General features: G+C 53.0%; 8 protein-coding genes across 8 annotated transcripts; 2 read left to right on the forward strand and 6 right to left on the reverse strand.

Moving 5' to 3' along the window:
- Positions 1-739: 739 nt before the first annotated feature.
- Positions 740-3,478, reverse strand: LTS14_001805 (uncharacterized protein; the record flags this gene model as incomplete). The annotated part of the gene is made up of 1 exon (XM_064834513.1): positions 740-3,478. The coding sequence occupies one exon, from the start codon at positions 3,476-3,478 to the stop codon at positions 740-742; it is 2,739 nt and encodes a 912-aa protein (XP_064698377.1).
- Positions 3,479-4,967: 1,489 nt separating this feature from the next.
- LTS14_001806 (uncharacterized protein) lies at positions 4,968-6,234 on the reverse strand (the record flags this gene model as incomplete). The annotated part of the gene is made up of 3 exons (XM_064834514.1): positions 4,968-5,714; positions 5,899-6,050; positions 6,111-6,234. The coding sequence occupies 3 exons, from the start codon at positions 6,232-6,234 to the stop codon at positions 4,968-4,970; spliced, it is 1,023 nt and encodes a 340-aa protein (XP_064698378.1).
- A 475-nt stretch (positions 6,235-6,709) lies between these two features.
- LTS14_001807 (uncharacterized protein) lies at positions 6,710-8,677 on the reverse strand (the record flags this gene model as incomplete). Its single annotated transcript, XM_064834515.1, has 1 exon — positions 6,710-8,677. The coding sequence occupies one exon, from the start codon at positions 8,675-8,677 to the stop codon at positions 6,710-6,712; it is 1,968 nt and encodes a 655-aa protein (XP_064698379.1).
- A 1,394-nt stretch (positions 8,678-10,071) lies between these two features.
- On the reverse strand, positions 10,072-11,643 carry RAD18 (E3 ubiquitin-protein ligase rad18; the record flags this gene model as incomplete). The annotated part of the gene is made up of 1 exon (XM_064834516.1): positions 10,072-11,643. One exon carries the CDS (start codon positions 11,641-11,643, stop codon positions 10,072-10,074), a length of 1,572 nt encoding a protein of 523 aa, XP_064698380.1.
- Positions 11,644-13,503: 1,860 nt separating this feature from the next.
- On the reverse strand, positions 13,504-17,080 carry LTS14_001809 (uncharacterized protein; the record flags this gene model as incomplete). Its single annotated transcript, XM_064834517.1, has 3 exons — positions 13,504-13,766; positions 13,955-14,216; positions 14,267-17,080. The coding sequence occupies 3 exons, from the start codon at positions 17,078-17,080 to the stop codon at positions 13,504-13,506; spliced, it is 3,339 nt and encodes a 1,112-aa protein (XP_064698381.1).
- A 1,682-nt stretch (positions 17,081-18,762) lies between these two features.
- Positions 18,763-20,734, reverse strand: LTS14_001810 (uncharacterized protein; the record flags this gene model as incomplete). Its single annotated transcript, XM_064834518.1, has 4 exons — positions 18,763-18,779; positions 18,838-18,951; positions 19,005-20,642; positions 20,731-20,734. The coding sequence occupies 4 exons, from the start codon at positions 20,732-20,734 to the stop codon at positions 18,763-18,765; spliced, it is 1,773 nt and encodes a 590-aa protein (XP_064698382.1).
- A 1,682-nt stretch (positions 20,735-22,416) lies between these two features.
- On the forward strand, positions 22,417-22,756 carry LTS14_001811 (uncharacterized protein; the record flags this gene model as incomplete). Its single annotated transcript, XM_064834519.1, has 2 exons — positions 22,417-22,675; positions 22,731-22,756. 2 exons carry the CDS (start codon positions 22,417-22,419, stop codon positions 22,754-22,756), a joined length of 285 nt encoding a protein of 94 aa, XP_064698383.1.
- Positions 22,757-24,669: 1,913 nt separating this feature from the next.
- On the forward strand, positions 24,670-25,428 carry LTS14_001812 (uncharacterized protein; the record flags this gene model as incomplete). Its single annotated transcript, XM_064834520.1, has 2 exons — positions 24,670-25,030; positions 25,073-25,428. 2 exons carry the CDS (start codon positions 24,670-24,672, stop codon positions 25,426-25,428), a joined length of 717 nt encoding a protein of 238 aa, XP_064698384.1.
- Positions 25,429-26,078: the final 650 nt, after the last annotated feature.

The following is a 26,078-nucleotide window of genomic DNA, read 5'->3' on the forward strand; positions in this document are numbered from 1 at the left end:
TTGCCTTGAAGCTTCGCCTGGACAGGAAGAATTATTTTGTCTTTAGCGAAGGCGTCTGGTGTTTAGAATAGATAGATGTATATGGTACTTTCTCACTTTCCATGACTCTGTCCTATGCCATGTTCTATTCGGGAAGATACCTTGACAGCGCCATACACCAGCCATATCATGGTCGTCGTGCTCGTCTAATCAGGGCATATCACTGGATGCCATATCAGAATTTTTCTGGCAAAGACTAGGCAGGCTCAGCGGAAATATCCTTATTACTAGATAAATATACCTACTCAAAACACACAACTTCAAGCCATGCCTGATCTTTTATTCTCCGCCAGTACTCCCTCGCAGCCGGCTTGTCGCGTTTCACGACCCCATGCATGGTCTGCGTGCCTGCTTAACCGACCTGCCCAGTTTTTATATACCATACAGTTTCCCTCCGCCTCCCCCGCCTCCACGAGATGAGTATCAGGCACAGCCATGAGAAGATCCCCGTCTCAGGAAATAACAATACCAATGACCTAGAGATACATATATCCTCGAATCTCAAATCAGAACGAAGGGGTATAGTGCATTTCTTCCTCAGATTCCCAACCTCCCACACCATGTTTTGCACGCAACGCAAGTAGATCGATTACTGAAGGAGTGTCGTGAGTTGGTCATGCTCGCTCATCACATCCGCCAGCGGGATTATTGTACAGACTGCTCAAGCAAGCAAGCAAGCAAGCAGACGAAGAAGCTCCTCTCACAACTGCTGCGTCGACCGCGCCGCTGGCGTCAACGAAGCCCGAGGGGATCCAGGCGCACCAGACACAGCATCCATTGATTGCCGCTTAGGCGGGAGATCCAGGAGCTTCGCACTTCCCGCTGAGACCTGTCTCGCATGACTCCTGCCATAATTCACGCTCTTAGCACTTTGGATCTGCGCTCCCCGTGTCTCGGCTAGGTCGAACTCGTCGTTGTAGATGCTTGTTGGACTTTCGGGCTCATCGGGGGTGGTGACGGTCTCGTACTCGGTTAGGAGTCCTTCTCGTGATTTCACGCGTGGGTCGCGGTGCACGAGGGTGGGATTTCGGCGGACACTGCCGTGCATGGTGAGGGGATCTGCTGATGAGCCAGCACCGGCGACTTCGACGTCGCGCACGCTTTCTTCGTCGGGGCTGGCGCCTGCCAGTGCTGAGGGGCTCATTTGAGATCGCTCGGCTGGTCCGGTATGGGCGACGTACTCTGCATCGCGGTCACCGGGTAGCTCTTCGTAGCTCTCGGAAAAGTCTTGTCGGCGTTGTCGTAACGATCCCATGCTCCTGCTCAGCGCAGACTGTGTCGACTGCCTCTTGCCTGTGCTCGCGAGCCATGAGCCCTCCGAGTCCACCGATGCCATTGATGCAGACATCTGATTGTGTCCACGTCTGCTCGGACTCACAGGTGTATCGTTCCGGTTGACAGTCGGAAGATCGGGAGTTTCTGTGCGAGCACCGGGTATGTCGACAGGCTTGGGTACTCGCTTGCCTCTTCTCGCAGCAGCAGCCAAAGCGGCAGCCTGTGTGACATCCGGTGAAGGCATCCGGGAATCTGGTGGCGAAACTGGCATCTCGGGTAGGTCCTCTCGGAACTTACTTTGCGTCCTCGTGGGCGTACCAGACTTCCGACGTGCGGACGGGGTAGGGAGTTGTGTATCGATGAGGTGCGCCGGGATGGGCTGGTTGCGCATTGACTCTCGAGATATGTTCGAGAACGAAGTCGAGCCGCTTGATCGTCCATCCTCACCAGGTCGGCGGAAGTTGGTACCGCCTCGCCGGAAGAAAGATGCCCATGCGCCAGCGCGCTTGTCTTTCGGTTCTGACGTCCTCCTGTCTGTTGGCATGATCAGAGGCTCTGGCATGTCAGGCGTCTGGACTTGTGACAGGCTCGAAGGCGCACGCTCTGTCTGATTTGTCCTGATTGGTGACAGGGGGGGCGTGATTTGCTGCGTAACGCTCATGGCGGCTTGGGCTTTGGGCAGGGCCGGCTCTTCCAGTGGTGTCTCGAGTGGTGTTGCCATTGGCGAGAATGATCTTGCGCCTGTGCGCAGCGGATCCGTCTCGACTTCGACTGCTTGTGGCGTCGATACTGGATCCGCGAATGGGTTCGTTGGGACGTCATCTACATTGGCCGGTATTGCTTCTGCGGTGTCGTAGTGCAGATACGTCCCAGTGTTTTCGGTGCCGAGTTCCTCTGTCGTGGGAAGTGCATGTGCCTGCTCGTGCTCAGAGATCTCATGGCCTCTCAGTGCACCAGCTCCAATGCCCAGGCCAATGGTTTCTACTTCTGACACCGCAGGCTGGTCTCGCAGAGCAGGATGGATCGCGATCGGAGGCTGCAGAGCTTCTCGCGTACGCCGCTCCTCTTCTGCTCGCCTTTCGGCTTCCTCCAGCGCCCGCCTTCGTGCTCCTTCGTCCGCCACCATCTGTACTTCATCCTTCCCTTTCTGCTCCTCCGCTTCTCGTGTCTTCCGATCACTATCACCCCGATTCCGGCCATTCCTACTCCGTAACTTACGATCAAGCTTCTCCTGCCTCTCCTTGTCTCTCTTATCTTTCCGCTTCTTCTCCCGCTCCATTAACATCCTGATATCACTCGCGTCGAGATCATCCGCCGCTTCGCCAATGATATCTGGTTTGCGCGCTGAGCCACGAGACACAGGCATCTTGTCTTTATTCCTCTTCGATGACGACGGAGACATGTACGAGGTACCAGGCGCGCTCATTGATGTCACACCTTGCGGTACTCCTGACAACCTGACCGCTGGCCGTGGATTGAACACATCGAGTATACCAACCTCCCAACCACGCTGATCCCGCGCTCCAGACATTGATGAGTGCACCGACTCCTCAAAAGGTAGAGATACATTCGACCCCAGTCCTCCAAGCCCACGGCGTATCTTCTTGCTATCTCTCCGTAATGGTCCCTCGCCAGGTCGTTTCGGTATAGGTATCGGCGAGCTCATGGCCCGAATCTCTTCCTCCCGAACTTGTTTTGACTTCCGTTTACTCGATGGTCGTCGGGACGGTGTGCCGCTGGCGCGTGACCGCAGGGTCTGGGGCCGTGAGAAAGACATGTCTTGGCCCTGGACGCTACCCTGAGACATTGAGTATGGGCGAAAGTTATAAGGTATATGTGGTCGGTCGAGGTCGGCGGGTCGTAGATGTGGACTCGTCGCTAGTTTGTTGCTCACTGGCAATGCTGTGATGTTTTCGATGCTGCCTTTGCGCATTGGTGTCCTACTCTCCTTGTCTATCGGCGTGGACTTCCTTTGTGGCATGGGTGGCCGCGCTTCTGCCGACTTTTCGAGTTGCGCCGATGCTCTCCGCTTGCTCCTCTTACTCGATTTGCGGTCGATGGCGGTCGCTTGTGTTGGCATTGGTGGTATCTTCTCGTCCAAAGGTGCCCGACCAGAAACACGATTGGAACTTCGCCTCCGCGTGAGAAAGCCGAACAGCGGCATGACGGAAGAGTGTTTGGATCTCAAGGATGGCGGCGCATCCCAGCGAGGCCCGTCAATAAGATGATTGCGCACACTCGCACACCTCGGCAGTCGTGATTTTGGTAAAGCAGTCGCGAAAATGCTTCAGAGGCGTGGTGACTACGGCGCAGGGTTCTGGCCGAAGCTGTGTGCGAAGTGTGACGGTACGGCGTGTGCAAGCGTGTGTCTGTGTGTGCACTAAAGACGGCAGAGGCGCAAAGCAAAAGAGGGAGCTTGGGTCAAGGGAACAAATCACAATACAACCACTGATGAAATCGACAAATGACTTGTCGCTTGCCTAATCTCCTAACACTAAGCACCGTCGGGATGGTGATTCGTTGCGGAGGCGAAATGAGCTGCCTTCATGTACAAAGCAAGGGAAAGTAGTAGGCCAACACCGCACCCAATACACGTACTGTATCTCCTACCATGCACCAGAACCAATAGTGGTCTGCAGCCGCGAGCGCCACAACGTCAGATCCCGACCCTGCATACGGGCCCAGCAGAAGCCAGAACACGGGATGCTTTTCCATTCTCTTCCATCAGTCTCATAATACTGTACATACCTTCAACCCTTGATCCTTGCCCCCGACACCCGCCCGGCTCCTTCACTTTCAGGCACGAATGCGCAATGAGTCGACCGACCTTGCATCGAAAGTGCCGAGACCATGGCCGTTGCGTATGCAGAGTCGGGCTGACAGCAGTCCGCAGTCAGCACCGCATAGAACCCGTTGGCTGTCAAGTTCCTGCGCGGCGTCGTCAAGGTGCAGGGCGAGCAGGCCGGGCCGGGAAGGGATCGGTATAGATCGACCGACAGTAGTGACACCTTGTTGGCCACGCTTTCTTCCCTGTCAATTGCACACGCTTGGCCACCTACCCAGTCTGCGCCGTTTGACGTTACTACTCGCTTACATCCGGCTCTACCAGAGGCGAAGAGCGAGTACTCTGAAAACAAATTAAGATAAATCGCTGAGAACAAATTAAGATAAATCGCTGAGAACAAAATAAGATCAATGATTTGTGAGTTCATAACCGTGTACCAGAACCAGACTTTGGCCATACGGAGCTTCCCAGCTCTACTCCGCAGGACCGGGTCATATGGTACCATTCACCAACCTTGATGCCCGAAGAAGAATGAGCAACCATGTACTTCGTGACTTCCCGATATAGCACGCTTCATGTCCATGAGTAGGGGTGTTTCCGGGTTGGCGACTGTCAGGTGGCTCGACCTCGACTCGTACAGCTATTGTGCATCCCATGTATTCAGTCTCGAAACGAGTTCGGCGAGCTGTATGTAGTCTTATCCTGCTCCCCGATTACTCCTTGAACATGATAAGAGTGAGCACATAACAACTACATGACCTCCGTCGAACGGCATGCCGTGCCAGCACAAAATAGCTCATTATGCACCTCGTGGTGAAGCCGATTTGTTCAACCCAAGAAGAATGTCATGATAACTTCCACCATCTATCTATTCCTTGCCACCAATATATCTATACACGACCGAGAAATCTCGGTCTTTGCATGCCGGATCCACCACGACCGCAGAGTATATATCCTGCGCATGTGCACCAAGATGCGGCACGATATTCGACTCGGCACCAGCCTGGAGCGCCAGCTTGAGATCCTTCAACATCAATCGTGTGCCGAACCCGCCCTTGTAATCACGACCCGCTGGTGCGTTTTCGCTCACACCGGGCACGGGATTGTTGATCTCGCTGGGCCAGCACTTGCCAGTGGCTGTGTTGATCATATCTGCCAAGGTCTTTGGGTCGAGACCCCATTTCACGCCCATATTCATCGCTTCGGCTGTGGCGATATTGTTCAGTGCGAGCAGGTAGTTGTTCGCGAGCTTGCCTTTCAACCCGCTTGTCTGGGGCCCGAGATGGATTGTGCGCTTGCCCATCATCTTCAACACTTCCGTTGTTCGCTCCACAAGCTCTTCTGATGCTCCTAGCATGAATGTTAGGGTTCCTGCCCGAGCTCCGACGACTCCGCCGGACATTGGTGCGTCCACGAAGCGGCCTTGGCCACTGCTGTGTACTGCGTTTGCAACTCCTGCGGAACTCTTGGGGTCGATTGTGCTGCAGTCGATGAAGAGACGTTCGTGGTTGTTCGGTGCCTCAGCGAGAGTCGCGTCTGGCCGGAGCATCTGCTGAAAGACGTTTTGTACATGGTGAGGTTCGGGTAGGACTGTGAGGATTGTCTCCTGTTGATACTATCAGCACTCTTACTTGAAGAGTACTCTCAATATTGAAAAATAGATTGGCTGGGCATTTTCAGAGGATTGGCTGTTATGTTGTAAAATCAGGACAACAGCTTGCGCTGCAACTTAGATCATTCGTTTAAGGATATAATGGTTCATCATATAAGTTGTGCTGGTATGGGAAAGGAGGACCTACCGACTTCTCTGCCACGTCTCGGACACTTTGTGCAATCTCGACATTGCCGATTTCTTTCGCGAATTGCTCGGTCACTGCTGGATTGACATCGTGTATGTACATCTTGTCGGAAGAAGAGATCTTGGAGCGGAGGTTGGAAGCCATTGGATAGCCTACGGAATGCACGTGTCAGCTTCTCATGCTCGCTATCGATGTGCTGGCTGCCAACTCACCCATCTGCCCAAGTCCTATGAATCCATAACTGGCATCAAGTCTGGTCGTTGTCGCGAACCCTCTCCTCGCAGTCGCGCCAGTAGATCTGCTGAAGACCTGCTTCAGAGGAGCTATCGAGGCCATAGCTGTCGTCCTCATCGTGTCAATGAACGGCGGTGAGTATCTGTTATCGAGGCAAAGAGAGTGGAAATACTACCTGGCTATAATATTAAGAGAGACGAGATTATTATGCACAAACAGAGACGAAACCGAAGCACACGAGCTTCCTTCGCTCGTGGGACGATCGTCACTGTTTGCGGCGAAAGACTTCCCGAGGATGATGGAAAGCTGGGTGGAGCTCGAACCGCAATTTTGGCTGGAGTCTGGAGTGTCTTTTCCGCATGACTCGCGTTGCATGTGACCCTGTGAGGCACTTCATATTACAGCCTCGCTCAACTGAACACATTGAGATACGCTGAAGGTAAGAGAGGGTGCTCGGCTTTGAGGCAATTTCCTTTCACTAGGTACATTTGCGGAACGATCGACGTCCGTTAAGAGGTCGTTACACCAAACCATTATCGAGCACCCAAACGACAGTGTCTTTCATATCGTATGGCTATCAACTCCATATCTCTTCCCACGCTTCTGGATTCAGTTCAAGTGGACCTGACAAGCGCCCAATCTTAGGCACTCTGCCTTCTCCAGGCTCAGGCAGCCGAATCCACTCGCGTATACAACCAGGCACATCTTCCTTCGAGTGGCTGATGACGAGAAGTGCTTGCTGAGATGAAAGACCTTGCACTGTTACTCGACCGAACTTCGCATGCTCACTGCTTTCCATTTGATTGTGCTCGCTGCCTTTTGAGTTCTTGACCACGTTCTCACCTTGCGACAAGAATAGTAGTGCTTTGTCTCGCGTGGCTTCATCGATACCGCTGAGTGCCTCGTCGAGGATGACGAGGTCTGGTTCTGCAACGATTGCTCGGATGAATAGGATCAGTCGTTGATTGGAGAAACTCAGATCTCGAAAGGTCATGCCGGCGGCCCAGGTCGAGTCGGACTGCTCGATAGTAGTGCTATTCCTGACCTTATCTTCGCCAGTCACATCCACTACTGATTTGTTTCGCCATCTAGGATTGAGCTCTTGCTCGAACCATCTCAAACAGGCGTCAACCCTCTCCTTCGCACCTGCAGGTAACTTCGGCTTTGCAAGCGGCGCATCAGACCAGGCAGATTCCAGCGCTCGGCGTACGGTTAATTGCTTAGGGAAGAAAGCATGTACTTCTGGACTAGAGTGTCCCATGCGTTGCTGAAGCTCGAACAAGCTAATGCCAGGTTGACCAGGGCCTGGTAGGCGAGATCTGCCAAAAAGCTTGATCGGTAGGCTGTAGGTCTGTGGATGATCGGATGTTATGAGAGAGAGCATGGTAGTCTTGCCGCTGCCGTTTGGTCCCAGAATGGCGCATCTTTGCCCTCGGTGTAGCGACCACCAAAGCCCAGATCGACTCGTGTTATCGTGTTCTTGACTCCAATCGCCAAGCACGACCTTGTCTCCGTAGGCTACTTTGACGCCTTGCATCTCCACGAGCGCATCCCCGGGTGAAAGTGCTGGTGAGTCGCGATGGAACCCATCCCGGCTATATTTACGTTCGTTTCTACTCGAAGCAGCCGACTGTGCTGCATGTAAGATTGTGGCAGCCTCAGCGGGGATGTTCGGCTCAACTAAGTCATGTTTGGGGCCCTGCGCGAGGATTTTCAAAGCTTGATCGACGATGACTAGATGGCTGACCCACGATGGCACCCCATCTTCGGGTCGAAGGCTCATGATGAGTCTCGGCTGCTGTCTCTCCGCAAGCTGACGCAAGACTCCGGACATCATGCGTAGAGTATTCGGATCCAGCCCCATAAATGGTCCATCGAGTAGCAGTACCTCAGGCTTGGCCATAAGTGCCTTAGCAATCCGTGCTCGTCTCGTCTGGCCATTGCTAAGATTCGCCACTGGCATCCGTAGGAGCTGGCGCAAGTTCAGCTGCTCCGTGATCTCGTCGAGAGCGTTTCTGTCATTTTCAGACATCGATTCTTCCAGCGCATTGAGCTCCGTATGGCCGGTCAGGTAGTCCAGTACAGAAAAGTCCGTTTCTTCTCGTCGACTTTCATATCGAGCACTCAGATAGGCGCCACGGACACTTGTCCCTCCGACACTGCTACCTCGTTCGGCGTCGAAGCCAACATACTTGATAGCATGCTGGGGTGATTGAGAAATGTCCGACAAGTAAGGATAGGTACGAGCGGTTGGAGACACGCATATATGCTGTCCGGCTAGTGCTTGAAGGAACGTGGTTCGAGCCAAAGATGATGGCGAGATCACAGACCAGTTCTGGGCGTTCGTTGAAGACTTCTCGCTGGGCAAGCTAAAGTTGAGGTTCGATAACAGAGGTGGGTTGGATCCCGGGTCCTCATTTGCGGATGGATATTGTCGGTACAATGTAGCATTATCGATATGTATGATAGGTCTGGATGCTTGCTGAGCCCGCGCCGTGGTATGTGACGAGCGACTGACTTGCCACACCACACTCCTCCGCCACATCTCTTCAACACAAGATACGTACGGTAGTGTGCTTTATGTGCATGTGGACAGGAGTCATTGGCTGCTATATTTCCTAGTACGTGGGGACTGGGTGGGTCCGAGCTCATCACTGGCCGAGGTAAAACATAAGGTAATGATGAACATCCTACTCTACAACGACAGGCAAACAGACATGCTTCCATCATCACAGCCGCCACGGCCAAACGTTAGACCCCTTCACCAAGAAGACCCAGATTGTTACTGATCTACGTACAGATTCACACAAATCAGCAGCGGAATCCACTCTTCCAACAACAGACCCGCGCCACCTATACACAGAGCACTAATCCAACATCACCAACAATACAGAATCCAAGAACCCAGATCGAAGCCATGCCGCCACACAAAGTTCCTGAAACGCGAAGATCTCCTGTCCAGCCAATGTACAATCCCGCCATCGTCCATCCGGTCTTCTTCACAGATGCCTGGCGTAGGCCTCCCTTTCCTCTTCCGATCAATGGTTCTTTCAGTCCAGTCGCCGCAGGATATGTCTTTGGCAGTACTCGTCCGAGATCGGATAGCTTGACGAAGCTATGAGTGATTTGATCGACTTGATTGGAGTCCTCACCAGTGATGGGAACGGACATCGCTGGAAGAATTGTGTCGACCACCACCGCCTTCCGCGGACGTGCTTGAGCTCGCCGGATCTCCCGCAGTCGTCGTGTCCCTGGTCCTCTCCCGCGATGGACCAGCAACTGGTGTCCGAACATGCTGGCCACTATCATCCCTCGTCCCCATCCTCGCCTCATACCCAGAACCACTTTCCCGCAGTCTGTCAAGCACCACCCTCCCCATCCGCAACGCCTGCTGATCCCGACAATCCCTACACATCTTCCCCATGAAACCTAGGAAGATCTCAGCAAAGCACGTCTCACAACACGAATTCTGGGACAGATCAACAGGTTCCGGATCAGGACAGAGTGCATCCACGCCATTATCGTGTGGTGGACCACGTGGTGTTCGTGCGGCAACGCGGGAGCAGGCTATGTATGGGCCTTGAGTTTTGTGGCCGCAGCCTAGGTGGGTGGTTATGAGGCGGCACATTTTGTTATGTTTGAATGGTGCTTTTGGATTAGTGGGGAGAAGTCAGGGCGCAGAAGGCAGGGCAGGTCATGTATCAATGTTTCGAGTTTGCTATAAGCTCACCGCGTGGCCGAAAGGTGTTGGCGTGGCATGCTGGCAGACACTGTGTCACGCCAAGGATTTACACCTCATCTACAGCAGCAAGCGCATAAAAGCAGTGTCATGACACCGGGCGCCTCCATGGTGGGCGAGCTCGGAAATCTTGAGCATCTCATCTTCATAGGGCAGATAGGAGGTCAAGAAAATGTACATGACTTTCTTTAAACAGCTACCTATACATGCGTCCCGTCCCCCGCCCCATCAATGTCATTGACGGGCTCAGAGGGCAACTCAAACATCGGCACCTTCCTCGCACTATTATGCATATGTGCGGATAGTACACACGGCGACCCCGTCCGCTGATTGACCGCATGCTCGTCATTGCTCACCTCGCGCACCTGCCTGAAACCGTCGGACATCATGGCCTTGTTCTCTGTTCCCGGTACGGAGGGAGTCGCTGGGTTGAGTACGGAAGTGTGGGCGTGTGCTGGTTGTGACGAGGTGGAGTCTTTTGTGGCGTTCAAGGCTGTGTTCTCGAAGCCTTGGTTCATGAGGGGTTCGATGTGGCGGCCTGCGTTTGCTGCTTCTACTTTTTCTCGGATGGAGGCCATGGCGTCAGGGTTGTTTGCGTAGGGTGAGGAGGACTGTTTCTGTGACGTCGGTGGATTTGTGCCTGCGCTGTCGAAGTGTGGACTACTATTCTCATCCCCGTCGAGCGCAGGCTTGGCGAATTCGTCACCTGTGTCGACTTTCGATTGATCTGGCGTTGATTCGGGATTACTCTTCTTCCTTCTCGCGTCGGCTATGAGCCGACTAAACTCGTCCTTATTCTTGTTCGCCCATCCATCGCCATCGAAGTCTTTCCGCATGATGTTCGTGGACATGTTGCTAGCAGTCGGGGCTTTGCCGCCCTGCGTCCGTTCCCATGAATCCAGGTCATGTAAGAGTTCGCGCTTCGTCCTCGGTTGAGTACTATCGCAATTGGCGTTCCACAAATTCACCCATTCTGTATGTCGTCTAACCATGAGCTGCTTCGAACCCCATCCTGGTATGCCCAGTTCTTCTAACTTCTTCCGCATAGGCTGCTCCCTTAGAAGCGAATAATTCAGCTCTGCCAATCGATCTTGCGGCCGGGGACTCTGCCGATCTATAGTCCGGTTCGCAAGAGTAGCGGACTTGCGCGAGTTTGCCTTCTGCGCCAGCTCCTTCTCCTCGTCACATCGATCAAGATGCGGCTCTACCTGCTCCACCTTCATACGCTTCCCACAGCCCAGCGGACACTCCACCAGCCCGTCATCTGGCACAGCCTCTGGCTCGTAAGCACCGTCATCTCCCTCGCTGTCATCAACGTCGACGACGTCCGGGTTCGAGGTCTGTGACGCTGCCATCTTCCGACTCTTGCTGCGGGTGGTTCTGCTGCTCTCTTCCACCTCGTCTGAATCCAGCACTACCCTTTTCCGCTTCCCAGGCCTTGATGAGTACTGCGCTTGCTCCTGCTCTCTCCGTGCCACAGAGATCGCCTTTGGTCTTGCCGCCAAGAATGTGGCAACGACCTCTTCTAATGCCCAGTTGTTCCGTAATTTACTCGCCTGATCAACGGTCCGGCAAGCAGGACACCGGCCGTCGGCTGATAGACTCGAGCGAATACACTTGGAGCAGAAGGAGTGTGAGCAGCTAGTGAGCATGGGACAATTGTAGAACTCTTTGCAGATCTGGCAGTGCAGAACGTTCTCCAGCTGCGCGAAGTCCTTTAAAGGTGTATTCAGCCAGTCTGTCGAGTCTGGGATATCTCCAGAAATCTCCATGGTGGTGGCGGCCGCGGCATTATCGTTGTCGTCAAGAGAGTGCCACATGCTTATTACCGTCGGTCGCGAAACGCGGGTGTCACGCGTCTCGGGCCGAATTGCTCCGGATTATAGTTTAACGTCACTCCGCAGACAGTACTGAGTTTACACTTCGCACAGCACCGTAACGCGATGGCCGCTGTACTGTACGAGTGACTCTCGAGCAAACGAAGGCTGGTCAAAACGATGGACCTTACCCGAAGTTCACTATCGAAACGTGATCATGCCGTTGTAGATGTTGACCACGAAGTGTTGCGCCCCGCCGGTTGGACGGGAAGTGCTGATCCTACTCATACCTCTGATGGCAAGCCTCGAAGAAAATGCGGGCTTGTTCGAAGGGTAAAGGCAATCGTAAGGGGAGCCATCACTTCTCCTTTGTGGCTGGATGATATATCTCGAGGCATGTCTCTCCAACCTCGTGGGGGATGGCCCTTGCACCTGTCTTGTCCAGGCAAGAAGGTGAACAGATCATGAGCCCTGGCGTGGGCAGTAGTCGATGTGGACTAATGACTCCCACGACCGGATGGGATGTAGCAAGGTGGCGTAGGATGGTCTGGTGTTGCAAGGTACTGGTTCTGTACTTAGCGATCGACGGAGGAGACACGCTTCAAAGTTGATGGCTTTGCGGCCACAGTTGGCGATAGTGATATTCTCGTCATATTTGATCGACGTGGCATATCGAGTCCTCTCATAGATTCATGTTTCAAGCTTGCGGATCGTATGGGTATCAAATCGTGTCATAATCTTCGCTGGAACTAGTGATCCACACATACAAATGACCTCCACGACACAAGGAGCGGTCGCTGCTTCATGCGAGATGCTTGTCTTGTGGCTTGATCTTAGACTGGGAGTTTGAGGTGTTCCCAGTATCTGATGAGTGGTCTCTACTGCAGTGGATCTGGTGTCCTATCGACGCCACAGATTGTTCGGCTCATTGAGCTCTTGTTCCATGCTCTACATACTCGAGAGCTCTTACCCTGCGTAGCAAGCTGGCCACTATCTCCAGCATGGATGTTGTGTAGACTGTGACTACCAAACACCGCGATGGTATCTCAGGAGCTCAGCCTGCGTGAGATGTCAGCTTCTTTTGTGTTTGACGAGCATTCTACACTGACGTGGGTTCCTATCCTGCCGATGGCACACGTTGAACAACTGATCGAGCTCACGATCCGTGTCGCACAAATTGCGGAGTCCTTACCCTATGGAAATGGCTGGCAACTATCTCTGGCATATATATTGTGAAGCTTGTAGCTGTCGACCTTCATGAGGGTCTATCGCGGGTCCAGTCTTTGTGAAATGTCACTTCCTGTCGTGGTATGAAGTAGGGAAATGGTGGATCATGGCATGATAATACTGAATAATGGTTCTTCATATATCATCAAAGTTAGATCCCGAATATCAATGCTTGATATAATATACCGAATGCCACCATGAGCTGATTATTCAAATACTTATGCTAAATCGTCTCTTCCCGGCCCTTCTCGGCCCTTCCCAACCCGATTCTCATATGGTTGGTACTCGTCAAATCCCAAATAGCCATGCTCGATATATTATACTGGCTGCCACCGTGAGCTCATATTCGTGATTCGTGGAGCTTGAGATACCAAGGCTCAGACATCCCATCTCCGCCCTTCCCATACCCGAGATCATGTTATCGTTGGTCATTGAATCCCCAATAGCCATGCTCGATATGATATACTAAGTGCCACCATGAGCTCATATTCGTGATTCGTGAAATGAAGATAAGTATCTTAAACTGTTCCATCCCTACCCATCCTATACCCAGGGTCATAACTTCGTTAGTCGTTAATCTTCCAGCCTTTACTCCTCATTGCCCAGCTCCCTCGTCTCGTCTTCCTTGTCGACGTTAGGTACCCTCAGATGCGCATTATCTTCATCCTCACCATTGGGGAAGATGAAGGGATGGCCGTCTTCTTCACCGACTGGGCCAAACAACTTCATCAGTTGGGCGCTCGTTGGGCGCTCGTTTCGCTTCGGATCCTCCATGATCTCGTCAATCTCCACCTGCTTCCTCTCCTTCATTGCCACCATGGCGGCGTCAATTGTGTTCTTGACGACCAGACCTATATACATGTCAGAAACCGTCGATATCTCATCAGTCTGTGGCTTTGCTTACGAATAAATCGAGTCTCGTGCTGTTGGCCAATGCGAAAGACACGACAGAAGGCTTGTTGCTCGACGGCTGAATTCCACCATGGGTCTATAGCAGTGGTTAGCATTGATCAAGAGCGTAGACAGGATGATTAGATACCCAGACAGAGCACGAAGCGTGCCATGGTGAGATTCAAGCCCAAACCACCGCTCCTCAGAGAAGCGATCAGTATCTTCTTGGAGTCATCCTGCTCGAATGCGGAGATGGCTTTCTCCTTGGCATCATGAGACATCTCACCCGTATATTTCAGCCAGCCCCATCCTTCTGTGTTGCACATCTTGGAGACGATTCGAACCATAGGCAGAAATTGGGTGAAGACTATGATCTTAGCGTCCGGCGCCTCTTCCATCCAGTTCAGTATCTGTCAAAGTCAGCATCTGCTCCATATAAAGTCAGGATCTCGCGGCCTACCTGCGCCTTGGCGGCCATCGTCTTCGCGGATGGCAGCACCTCGCCACGCATGTTTATCCAGTCCTCCAACTCATCGTCTTTGCCTTTCTTTGGCGGGGACGCAGACGGCATCGATGAGCCGTTACCAGTGCTATCGCGCTGCTGAGCCGTCGTGAAGTCCTGACATGGCTTGGTAGACGTATACGCCTCTCCACATTCCGCGCAACGGGCTTGATCATGGCCACGGCGTGCGGCGTGGTGCTGCAAGTCTTGCAAGCACTTCTTGCAGTAGATGTGGTTACAGGAAGTCAGCTGCGCATCCTCAGGCGCCTGGCGACATCCCGCACATGTGCTCCTCTCCTTAATAGCCCCCCACTGCTCGGGAGCCTCGAGAGATCTCATGTACTTGCGAAACCGAAACGATTGGCCATGTTTGCCGCCGACCAGACCACTTGGATCCTCATTCTCGGCGTACAACACATCCATGGGAACGGTCTCAGTCTCTCCAATGACTGCTCCCTGTAAGCCGCCTTCGACGGTTCTGGCGCCCTTGTGCTTCTTGAGTATGGCACGAAGGTGGATCAGAACGAGGGCGCCGTCGTCCGAGAACTCGTCTTCGTTGGCGCAGGTAATGGAGTTCAATTTCTCGAAATCCTCTCGCGTGAGGAGGTCTTGGATTGTGCTCTGTATGAGGAGGATATGAGCACAGATCTGCCGTAACCTCAAGATCATGGTCCATATATGATTAAATTGTTTCTCAAGATGACCCTGCCTTGCGATCGTGTTGATTCTTTCCACAAAGCGGCGTTTCACGATCTCGTAGATCTGACGCTCCACGTCCGAGAACTCAAGCCACAGCGTATGCTCTGTTGGTTGAGGGAGATCCAGCAACCTCGCATTGAAGAGTGTATCCAGATGCGTACGACGGATCATGATCTTATTGAGGAAGACCGCGAGTTTCCTGGTCCCATCAGGGTCGTCAGGGGAGCAAAAGTTGGCGCAGAACAGCCGGTAAGATCCAATGTCTGCCTGCTTGAGGAAACGGAAGTATGCATAAAGTTCTTTTACCGAATTTTGCAAAGGCGTTCCTGTAACGAGCCAAGGGTGTTTGACTTCGAGCGCACGGCAAGCCATACTGGTATGCCCGAGGTGGTTCTTGATCGCCTGTGCTTCGTCCAGAACAACTCTCAGCCATTTGATCCGGTGTAGGTCGCCACGGTCCCGTTCGTACTTCTCCTTCCAGAAGACATCTTTCTGCGCAGCAGTCGTTAGATGGGGTGGTATGACTGCCTTAGGATAGCTCCTGCAGACCTCATGGTAGGTCGTTAGCACGATATCTGCACTACCTAGGAGTTCCAGGGCATCATTGGAGTTCACACGATAGCCAGCATGATGCCGCAAAACACGACCCATGCCATGCTGTCTGTTCTCGCGCTTGGGGATGGTGTGCCTCAGGATCTCTTGATACCACTGAGATACCAAGGCAGGACTGGCTACGATAAGAGTCGCACGGCACTTGGCCTTACCTCGGGGACGTCCATTGACCTGAAAGTCGTCAGCACATGCTTCAGAAGATGACTGTTCAGATGATGACTGAAGGTCTCCAATCGTACTCACAATGTTAGCTAGCATCATGACCGTCTTTCCCAAACCCATGGCATCCGCAATGATACCCCCAAGAGGCTTATCGCTGGCGTTCTCTCGTCGGCGCATGAATGCTGTACCTATAACCTGGTAGGGCTTGAGTGTCGCCCGCATGCCTTTGACACTGAAATTACCGTCCGGAGCTGGCTTGACGCTCGCCTGACCAGTGAAGTCCCTGATGGCTGCATCTAGAGCTCGCTTGTCGCTACTCGCTATCTTTCTGTCCTCCACTGGTACGGAGGCTATCAACGCCTGCAGAGCGTTGGCACGCCGAGTCGGTACCTGGTCGCCAAAAGTTGGCGGGGCTCTCAAGCCTCTTGTCTGGGCGGTATCCTCGAAAATGTTGGTGCCCATGATCGAGTCGAGATTGGTCGTGTTGGCTCCACGCTTGGACTGACCCTTGGTCTTGGCAGCGCCAGCCTTCTTACCACGAGCAGCACGGGCTTGAGCACGCTTGAGTACATCGTCTGGCTCATCGAAAGCGCTACCGGCGGCTTTTCGGCCTCTCTTCTTGGGTGCCGGATTACAGTCCTTGGCCGCAGACTTACGCTTCTTAGTAGGCGCATCTCCTCCATCGGAATCGTCAGCAAACATGCTGGAGTACGTCGTAGTATCATGATCTACAGCCAAAGGATCGGGGATGTCGTCGTCATAATCTGATGAGCCTCCGGGCGTCAGCTCGCGCTCGAAGGCTTCGTCCGCTTCTCGTTTCCTGAGACGGGCCTCTTCCTCGGCCTGAGCCCTCAGAAAGGCGACGTTCTCGTCGAATGAGAGCGTTCCAGCTCTTTGTTTCCTAGTATGCGTGGCCTTGAGCTTCGCAAACTGAGTTACTGCTGGATCGCGTTTGCCCTTGCCAGTAGTTGGTATCCCCGATTCGTCAGCTGGTCCTGATGTATTAAAGACTGACGCAGTAGCTTCTTGTTGAGCAGCTGGTGCTCGAGATTTCGGCGGGGGAAACCGCATGCGGAACTGCATGGCTAGCTTCCGTTGTTGTTCCACCATGGCCGCATGGGCATCCATAGATGGCTCTTCTGGCACGAAGAGAGCATCCTCGCTCGCTGGTGGGATTTGCTGCGACTCATGAAGAGCTGGGTCGAGATTGTCATCCTCCTGAGCGGTCGACAGCTGTGGATTGTCGGGAGGCGCCATACCAGTATCAGATAGGGTCCGATCGTCCAGGATGGGGTCCATGATTCTTGCTGGATGTTGTGAGGGTATTGGAAGACGTCGAGGCCGAGAAGCGGAAGAGAGATACAAGGGGTAAGGGTGGAAGTCGTGAAGATAGAGGAGAAGGTTGGTGTAGAAGAGGGAGAACCAGAGCGTGGGAGGCCATAGACTTATAGCCCCTTGAACCGACGCTAGCACTAGCGTAGTTACCCAGTGAGAGATTTGATAGTCCAAGTGAGGTCGCTGGAGTAGGCCACCTCCTAGAAAGGTGAGTGATTGTGACCCGGATTTTGGACTGAGAGTGAGCCTGATCTGCAGATTCGTGGCCCTTTAGGTGAGTGTTGGTAGTGAGCCTAGGCTTGATGTGGTTGGTGAATGCTGTTCGAAGATGCTTGAGAGTCGTAGACCAGACGGCTAGCTAGAGGAAGGCCAGACGCTCGTGGTCGGTCGTGGTGGTGTTGTGGATGGTTGTGATCAGTGGAGTGGAAGTAGGAACAGAGCTGAAGTAGAGCTTGAGTAGATTCAAGAGAGAAGTAAGGAAGGGGAGGATGTGTAGAGGTGTCGAGGGAAGAAGGGTTTGAGCACCATGGCCAGCAATATGTAGGCCGAGCGGGAGCTATGGCGCTAGCGGCGAGAATCACGTGATCATGTGACCTCGTTGCCGAGAAAGGAAAGAGTGGCACTATTGGAGCTCGGTCGTAGCTTCCGCAACGAGCGTACAGAGATGTTTCCCAGCTGCCTTGCTAGGAGTTCGAGCTGTCGTAAGTCCCGCTGTACAGGCGAACAGCGCTGACGCCGATGGGGATAGTCGCGAAGTCCCGCCTATTCGGCCGTCAGATATAGCGGCCAGCGAGAGTCTCCTCGTGGTCTGATGGCAGTTCCAAGCTGACGTATCTTCCAGTGTTATCTTGTTTGCGGCCGAGGTTGCCGAGATGGATCGCTGTTCCTAGATCTTTAGCTCGCAGAGCCAGCGACCAGGCTATAGTGTCCTAAAGCCACAGGATACCATTTGAAGGATCGGACCACGTGAGACCGCGATCACGAGTGTTATCAGACCTCAAGCCTTGGTCCATGCCAATGGAGCTGTAGTTGCGCGGACCAGTAGGTGCAGCGAGTGCAGCAATTGCATATAACTGTGCCATCTGCCCGCGAAGTCCGCATGCTTGACCTATGGAACTTCTCGAGTTACACGGGTTCAGCACGTTCCCGGGACGAGAGTGGATGAGTTCGCTCACCCCTGATCATTAGCGAATGGAACGCGCAACGATAAGGGCGAGGCACGTACCTTCATATGAGCTCTTGCTGTACTCGGTTTTCACAACATGAGTCTCGTTTGCATGCAGACGGTGACCCACAAAGCAAGGCTTGCCGCGAAGAGGGAGATCTATGGACCGGTCATAAAGCCTACGCCAATCAACAGTAGTGGCTCACGATACAGGTTTCGAGACTTCGAGGAAGATCGCTAGTACAAACAAGAAGTAGATTATGCTAACGGCTTACGCATCTTGTGCCGTGCCTTTCTTGGCCGTGATTGTAGCCAGTTGTGAGATTCCTTTTCAGAACGAAGCCGGTCAAATTCCTGACTGCTTTCATGAAAACACCGAACGCCTCCAAGCTTCCTCCAAAACAGCCTGCCGTGGTCGAACGCCGTGACATGCTCCCAGATTGTGTACACTGGGGTACTGGTACAAGAAGCGTGGGCTGATTTAGCCTACTATGGCATCTGTGAAGATTCAGGTCAGTATGGGAGAGGGTGCTGATTATAGGGAGGGTATAAGTACTTGAGGCGGGGTAGAACCATGCGGCTACGGCGATGACCAAGTAGGTGACTTGCAATAGCATGCCCTCGAGCCAGTGGCTCTTGCCGTCCTGAATTACGTAGTTCACGACGATGACTAGAAGAATGTCAGCATATATCGTAGCCCGAGAACTCTCTCACATGACTTACTAGCAATGAACAACACCGATACCTGAAAACCATCGAAGCTCAATGTCAGATCGGCCGGCGCACCCAGGCCGAACCAATTCAAGCACACCATCAACGGGAGCACGAGAAGGGCGACCTGGAGTGATGATCCGACGGCCACACCGATGGACAAATCCATCTTGTCCTTGATTGCAACGGTGACGGCGGTAGCGTGCTCGGCAGCGTTGCCGACGATGGGTAGCAAGATCAGGCCGATGAACTCTGGCGACACGGACTTCGCGACTGCACCGATGGCGCTGACCATGTACTCGGCGCACAGAGCGATCAACACGGTAGAGAAGGCGAGGGTGACAAGTGCGCCCAGACGTGTAAGCTGTGGACCGTCTTCTTCCTCGGGCTCATCATGAACAAGGTTCTCCTGGTTGATCTGGCCACCGGCTGCTGCAGCGCCCGTTCCAGCTCCCATGGAAGCAAGGCTACGCATAGCATCGCCAGCATCCTTCTTGCCACTTGGTCTCTTCGGCGACTTCTGGCTGGGTGCATTGTACATGTCGATATGTGTCCTGAGTTGGAAGAACAGGTAACAACAGTAGGTGAACAGGAGCATGACGGCAGTACCGCGCGAGGCTGCTGTGACACCATCGTCTGCATTACCTGGTGTGAAGATGGAAAACGCCGTGGGAATGATCAAGGATCCGATGGCGAGCGCAAGCAGAGAGGCGGCCGTTTGTGCGACTGTGAGGTTGAAGAATTGCTCGGTTCGTTTCAGACCGCCGAAGAAGAAGCACATGCCCATGACCAGGAGCAAGTTGGACAGCATACTTCCGATCAGTGATGTTTGCACAATCAAGATCTGTCCTTGCGCCAGGGCGATGATGCTGACGATTAATTCGACAGCATTGCCGAACGTCGCATTCAACAGACCACCAAGTGTTTCTCCAATGTACATGGCCAGCTCCTCGGTTGCGTAGGAAAGCATAGCAGCCAACGGGATGATGGCCAAGAAGTTGATGACGAAGACCACAATCTTGTTGACGCCGCTGTACTCCAAAGCAATGCCGACCGGCACCATGATCAGTAAAATGTTGATCCAGGAGAAGAAGACGGCCTTGAATTGCGACATGAACGTGATCTTGTGCTTGGACTGCTTGCCCTTGGACTCGTTCGTGTCTGTTCGCTGGACATCCTGCTCATCGCCCTTGCCAGAATGTTTCCATGGTAGGAATTTGCGCGACTTGCGCTTTCGTGTGCCGTCGCCATTCTGAGCGCCTACAGAGTCCTCTGTCACGCTGGGTATCTCACGCTGTGGCTGTGCCGGCTTCTCGCAGCTGCCTTTGCTGGTGCTTGCGCTTGGTGATATATCATCAACCTTCTGCTCACGCTTCTCCGGCAGATCATTTTCGGGTCCTTGTGGGTAGGTAGGAGCCTTGTGTGGGCCTGGCTGAGGCTGCCAGTCGGTCTTCCGTTGTGTCTCTACTGGTGACGGGCCGAGATTGTTCTCAGTTTGCACATGATTTAGTGGTCCGCCATTCGCACCATTGGCTAGCTCCTCATCGGCGACCTTTTTCTGCTGTCGATGCACATTATATCGCCCGAACGGGTTGTACGATGGACCCTCGTCATACCATGCCTCTCGTCGAGCAATCTTCTTGATCGAGTCTATGCGAAAGAGGCCCATTAGCCATCAGGTCCCATTACCAGGCACGACGCTATGACAGCAACGAGATGCAGAGCTGAGGTTACATACGCATGATGATGGTTGAGCAGCAGGAAAGGCGGCGGTGTTGCACACGAGGCCGCTCGAAAGGAATGCGGTCTGCGCCCCAGTTTCCTCGGGCTTCAGCAGCGCGTGATTGGTGGCCGTATAGCTGCGCGGTTAATCGGAGTGAGGCTGGCGACCAGCGCGACAGGTATTATGATTATTATGCCGGTAGGGCAGAAACGTAAAGAGGTCGAGGGAGTGTGTGATGGAGTCGGAGGGGGAATTTTGGAGTAGTTCTGAGGGCGACGAGTTTGTTTGTAGGCGTTGCTGTCTCCTCGTCCTTGCCTCCCTGACGCCTCTTTGCACAGCCCAAGCTACGGCCCGTGTCGTCACGAAGTGTGGCGTCGCTTTTGACGGAGATCCTGTCGCGAGGCTTCTGGCGTTATCGTGATTGATGTAGTAGGAGCGAAGGATGAAGGGAAGGGAAGGTATGAGTGTAGGGAATGGCTTGCGCGTGGCGCTCTAGCGACAACAATCGTTTGGCAATCCATCTCGCTATCCTGTTTACTACAACACGGGCTGCGCGCCAACACATTGATGCCAAGTGCCTTGGCCTCCGTCATCTTATCTCGGATTCCAAAAGCTTGACGACTATTGGGAAGCGCGATGATGACTTGGTTTAGCTTGGAGATGTTCAAACTCTCCTTCACCGTCTGCAGTCTGTCCAAGATGCTACCATACGAGCTCCACGCGGATTTGCGAACTTCTCACCAAAGCCGATGATGCATCTGGAAGTCCCGGCCTTGGGGATGCCTTTCTGCAGGCACCTGAAAGTACCTTAGCAATAAGCGTGTGAAACATGCCAAGGGAAAGTGGTACAACGACACTTCAACCTGTAAACGGCACGTGTTGCGCCCCTGCCTTCACCAGTGGGAAGTTGGACATATAGGAGACACTGTGGGCAACAACGTCAGACTCGTCTTCCACTCATGCGCCGCGAACTGCTGATCCTCCAGCTCGAACGCGATGCTGATCTGCTGGACCTTGGGTCTGGACCGCCTGAGCTTGGCATACACTTGGCGACAAACAAAGCCTTGAAGTCAAGAATCTACTCGTTTGCTTGACTACAGTGTCGTTGAGCTTGATGCGACTGCCGATGTTCACCGCGTGAATACGCAATATCCTGCTTTGGCGAAGAAATTTGACCCACGGGACCATCATACAAGTGCGCAACCGCATTCTCGCCTCCCAATAGCTGGTGACGTTGTGTGGGAGCATGACATGCGTATGTACAGATTTCACACTTTGCCTGGGAGCATCGGCCACGACTGGATTGCCTGCCATTGATGTGCCTTGGGATCACGATGCATGAGCACAGCCTACGTTCGATTTTCTACCAGGACGTTTCTTAACCACCGGCGGAGCGCAGACAGCCACAAGACAATTGCTGATGGACGCTCATGATCTTCGATGGGAAGTACACTACGCTCCTTGTTCTCAGTCAATCTAGCAACATTGTCCTTTGAAGAGTCATTAGCATACAGTCAACGCTCGACCGTCTCACATGTAGTCTTTCACGAGCATTTCGCATTGACAGCTGCATGTCTCATGTCTAGCAGCAGCGATAGCATTGCGTAAGTCCTTTTCATCACTACATCATCCTCCCAGCTTGCGCAGGTGCAATAAAACCTTCCACAGCCAACCACGACACCGAATACAGCAACTTCCACCATGCCGATCCCAAACTCGGTCCTCATACTACCGACTATCGTGGTGACTTCGCCAGACGGCATCACGGATCACAGCAGCACGATGACCTTCCCAAATACCCTACGAACAGATAGTCTGGGCACCCTCACCACTTCGACGCAGGTTGTAGATGATCGATCCTTCGATACCGAGACCATCACTCCGTCTTCCTGGCCCACGTTAGCAGGTGTCCCAGCAGGCGCCATGTGTGCACAGCCATACAATGGCCCATCGGGCGAATGTACGTTAGTTCCTTGCCCTATGATGATCAATCATCCTGACTTTACCTCCTAAAGTTGGATCGAAGCTCTCTTCGACTTGAATGTCGATGCGAGCGGATTGATGTCGGACGTGCTGCCGTCTATCCCATGAATAAGTCCGCCTAGTCGAAGTCCATGTAGGAGGCATCGCAGTCGAAGAAGAAAGATGTGGAGGTTGTGCGGATGATGCGCACTATTATGCCCCGCGGGAGCAATCTCCTGCGGATGATGATAACCTGATGGCGGACCGGATCTGTCATATCGACAGGGTTGAGATTGGGAAGGGGTGTAGAAGCGGTAAAGGTATTGGGAGGAATGGTGACGGAGTGTTACCACAAACTGCTCCCATGATTGAATGATGGTCGCCGCTCTCCTTGCACGGCTGTGCTTTGTCTTTGATTGAAGTAAGAATAGAGATGCGTTACGTGTATGGCTCGATCTCGATAACGGCCAGGAAGATGGCTATAACTCCTGTCGACGTAAAACCTTCTTGAATGCAGCATTGCTACTGATACTTGGGCTTGGCAAATGGTATCGTTTTTGGAACTGACTGCTAGCGGAAGGGAGAATCAAGATGGTCTTGTGAACCTATTACTCAGGGCAGAGGCTTTGTGTCTTCGCGAACTTTCCCACAGGATTTGAAAGAGCTTGTCTTGTCCTCTTGTCCATAGGCATTGAGGCCATAATGCCACTAGTCAGTGTCCAGAAACGAGAACGGACCACCCTTGATACAGTTCCCACCGGACAATGAACCAGGACTGCCTTCGATCTGCGCAGATCAGTAAAGTCGATCGTTTTTGCTATGGGATATGGAGTTTACATTGTGAGCAATCTGGCAACAGAACTGGTAGATGCCGCCATCCTTGATGCTATTCGCACATGATGCGATGTCGTAGCCCAAAATGTCGCCACTCTCAGCTTTCATATGAGGTTAGCCACAGACCCCGTGGCTGGATAATCGACCATGCCAAGTAGGCAAGCAGTAGCTGAGGTGTGCTCGCAGCACAGAGGTTCTCGTCGAGATCTTGGGCAGGTGAAGAATCGGTTATTCGGGCTGGATGGAGCCAAGGCCATTGCAGACGTGAGCGCTAGTTGCACCAAGCACGCAAGACGTAGGAGTGTATGCAACTTCATGGTTGGACCGGGCTTGTAGTAATTGTGAGAAAGAATACCGAACAATGAGCTAAAGCGTTCGCTTTTTTACACTGTACGAATCCGCGGCTTCCACATCACAGTCTTGGTCGCGATCGAGGCATGGCTGCCATAGTTCTCGTGTCCTATCAGAAGGCGCAACTGGTTCATTTCGTCAGTCAGGTGGATGTATGAACCTCTAAGGCCAGTAGGTTCGATCCATGGCCTCTTTTCGGTCTCGCATCTGGCTCTATGACACTGTCTAGATGCATAGCTGCCAGCTGACTTGATGGTGTGTCCGGCTTGTCAGAGGTGAATCGACCTATTGCTATTGGGTTGCGGGCGTCCGCTCGTGCAGATGCCGCTTTCGACACCACTGTCGACTGCAATCAGGTATGTAGAGCGGTCTCACTACTCGCCGTGTATTTCACGATCGGGCATCATGTTGCCGTCCGCATTGGAGGAGTTGGAGACGATGTGGCGCTCGATGTGGCTGAAATTAGCGTTGATTGTCGACATCCGGTTTATCCTCCTGCGTCTAATCGACCTCGTCAACAATACTCCGTAATGTTTATGATACCAATCACAATACATTCGCCTGGCCGCGAGGAATTAAATACATGACGCGGTGATCATCCAAGATGCGCAGGATGATAGGTTTAGCCAGATGTCAACCACTTGAGCTATGAGTGCGACTATATTGCCTTCCCCCAAGAAGGCTCGTAAAAACCCTCAACGCAGGCAGTCAGAGCAGGCAAAACGCAATGATCCCGGCGTTCAGGAGATACAGACGAAGCCAGAGACAAGGCCGAGCCGTCCACTGCCGCCAACTCGAGCCCAGACTATGCCGACAACGAACCCGCTGAAGGACAAGATCATCATACAGGTCAACGACACCCTGCCTACCAATGTTGCAAGCAAAGCACGATCAAACTCCAATGCCATTCTAGCTAGTCCTCGGAACACCCGAGATTTACCATCAGCACAAAGTAGCTCCCGTGCGGCCAGTACTGCGCTCGCACCTGCCGCCATCATTACTGGCGGTTTGCTGGGCTGTGTTGCGAGTGCAGCCCTCTTAGCAGGCGTAGGCATCTGGCAGGACTCCGCCAATAACGATTCTGCTATTCTGGCGGCACGCACAGCCAAGCTCTGTCTCAACAACTTCTCGGACGAGCTGATCGCGAGCTTGAAAGCAGGCACATACAGTACAGACGAAGCCCTCGATATGCTGAGACGTACTTCGCTAGCATATGCTAGTACTGTCCCTGGCGGCGTGGCATACATCGAGCGAATCTTCCGCGAGCTTGCTTTGATCCGGCAAACACGAGCATCAGAAGTGGCTACGGTTATGAGACAAGCACAAGCAGCACTGCATGAAGCTGCGAAGAAAGGCGCTTCACCAGATGACATGCGGCTGGGACTAGTGAGACAGCTCAGCACTCTGTCCTCTTTCGCTGGTACAGCCATTAGAGATGTCGTGGATCGCAACCCCGAGCTCAAGCCGTACAAAGACGGAGCTGTGAAGGCACTGGAAGGCTCGCCAGCTCCGAAAGTACCTACTGTGAAACTCAATATCAAAGTCAAGCAGAAGCCGGCCAGCTAAGCGTTGGGTAAGATTTGATATCACCAAGATGGTGCCTAGGCTGATCGAGCACCATTGTACATAGATCATGGACTTAGTCAGGACAAATGTAGAACTGGCCACGGCCAGAAAAACTGCGGTCGCTTTGAAGCGGATCGTCTGATCTACTCGGTGGACGGACTGCATTTCGCTCAGAAAGAAGCCGCGGAATATCGTCCAATATGTAGCTGTACCTATTGAAGAAGGACGAGTTGGACTTGGGTCGAATGCAGTGTGCTGGACTCGGTTGTGTGGTATAGATTAGAACGCTCGGCGCAGTATACAGTACGCATCTTCCAATCGTACCTCGGTTGGCATTTGACCAGCATAACAACCAGACACTTCATGCCTTCGTCTCCATGTTCAGACATTCTTCATCAACGACAACCATGGACAAGCCATTAGCACTTGACCTAGTAGCCAAGCGGCAACGAAACCGTAAAGATTACCCATATCACCTAGACTACAGGACAAGATGGTAAGCCCACGCTACCATCAACAACACATGCACAACACCTCATACTCACGCCATTGGGGAACTAAGGGCAGATAACGACATGTTCCACCACCTCAACAACCCCATCTACGGCGTCCTAATAGACAGCATAATAAACGACTACCTGATCAGAAAA

The sequence above is a fragment of the Recurvomyces mirabilis genome, assembly GCF_035927965.1.
Source record: "Recurvomyces mirabilis strain CCFEE 5264 chromosome Unknown scaffold_3, whole genome shotgun sequence".
In the NCBI taxonomy this organism is placed as follows: Eukaryota; Fungi; Ascomycota; class Dothideomycetes; order Mycosphaerellales; family Teratosphaeriaceae; genus Recurvomyces; species Recurvomyces mirabilis.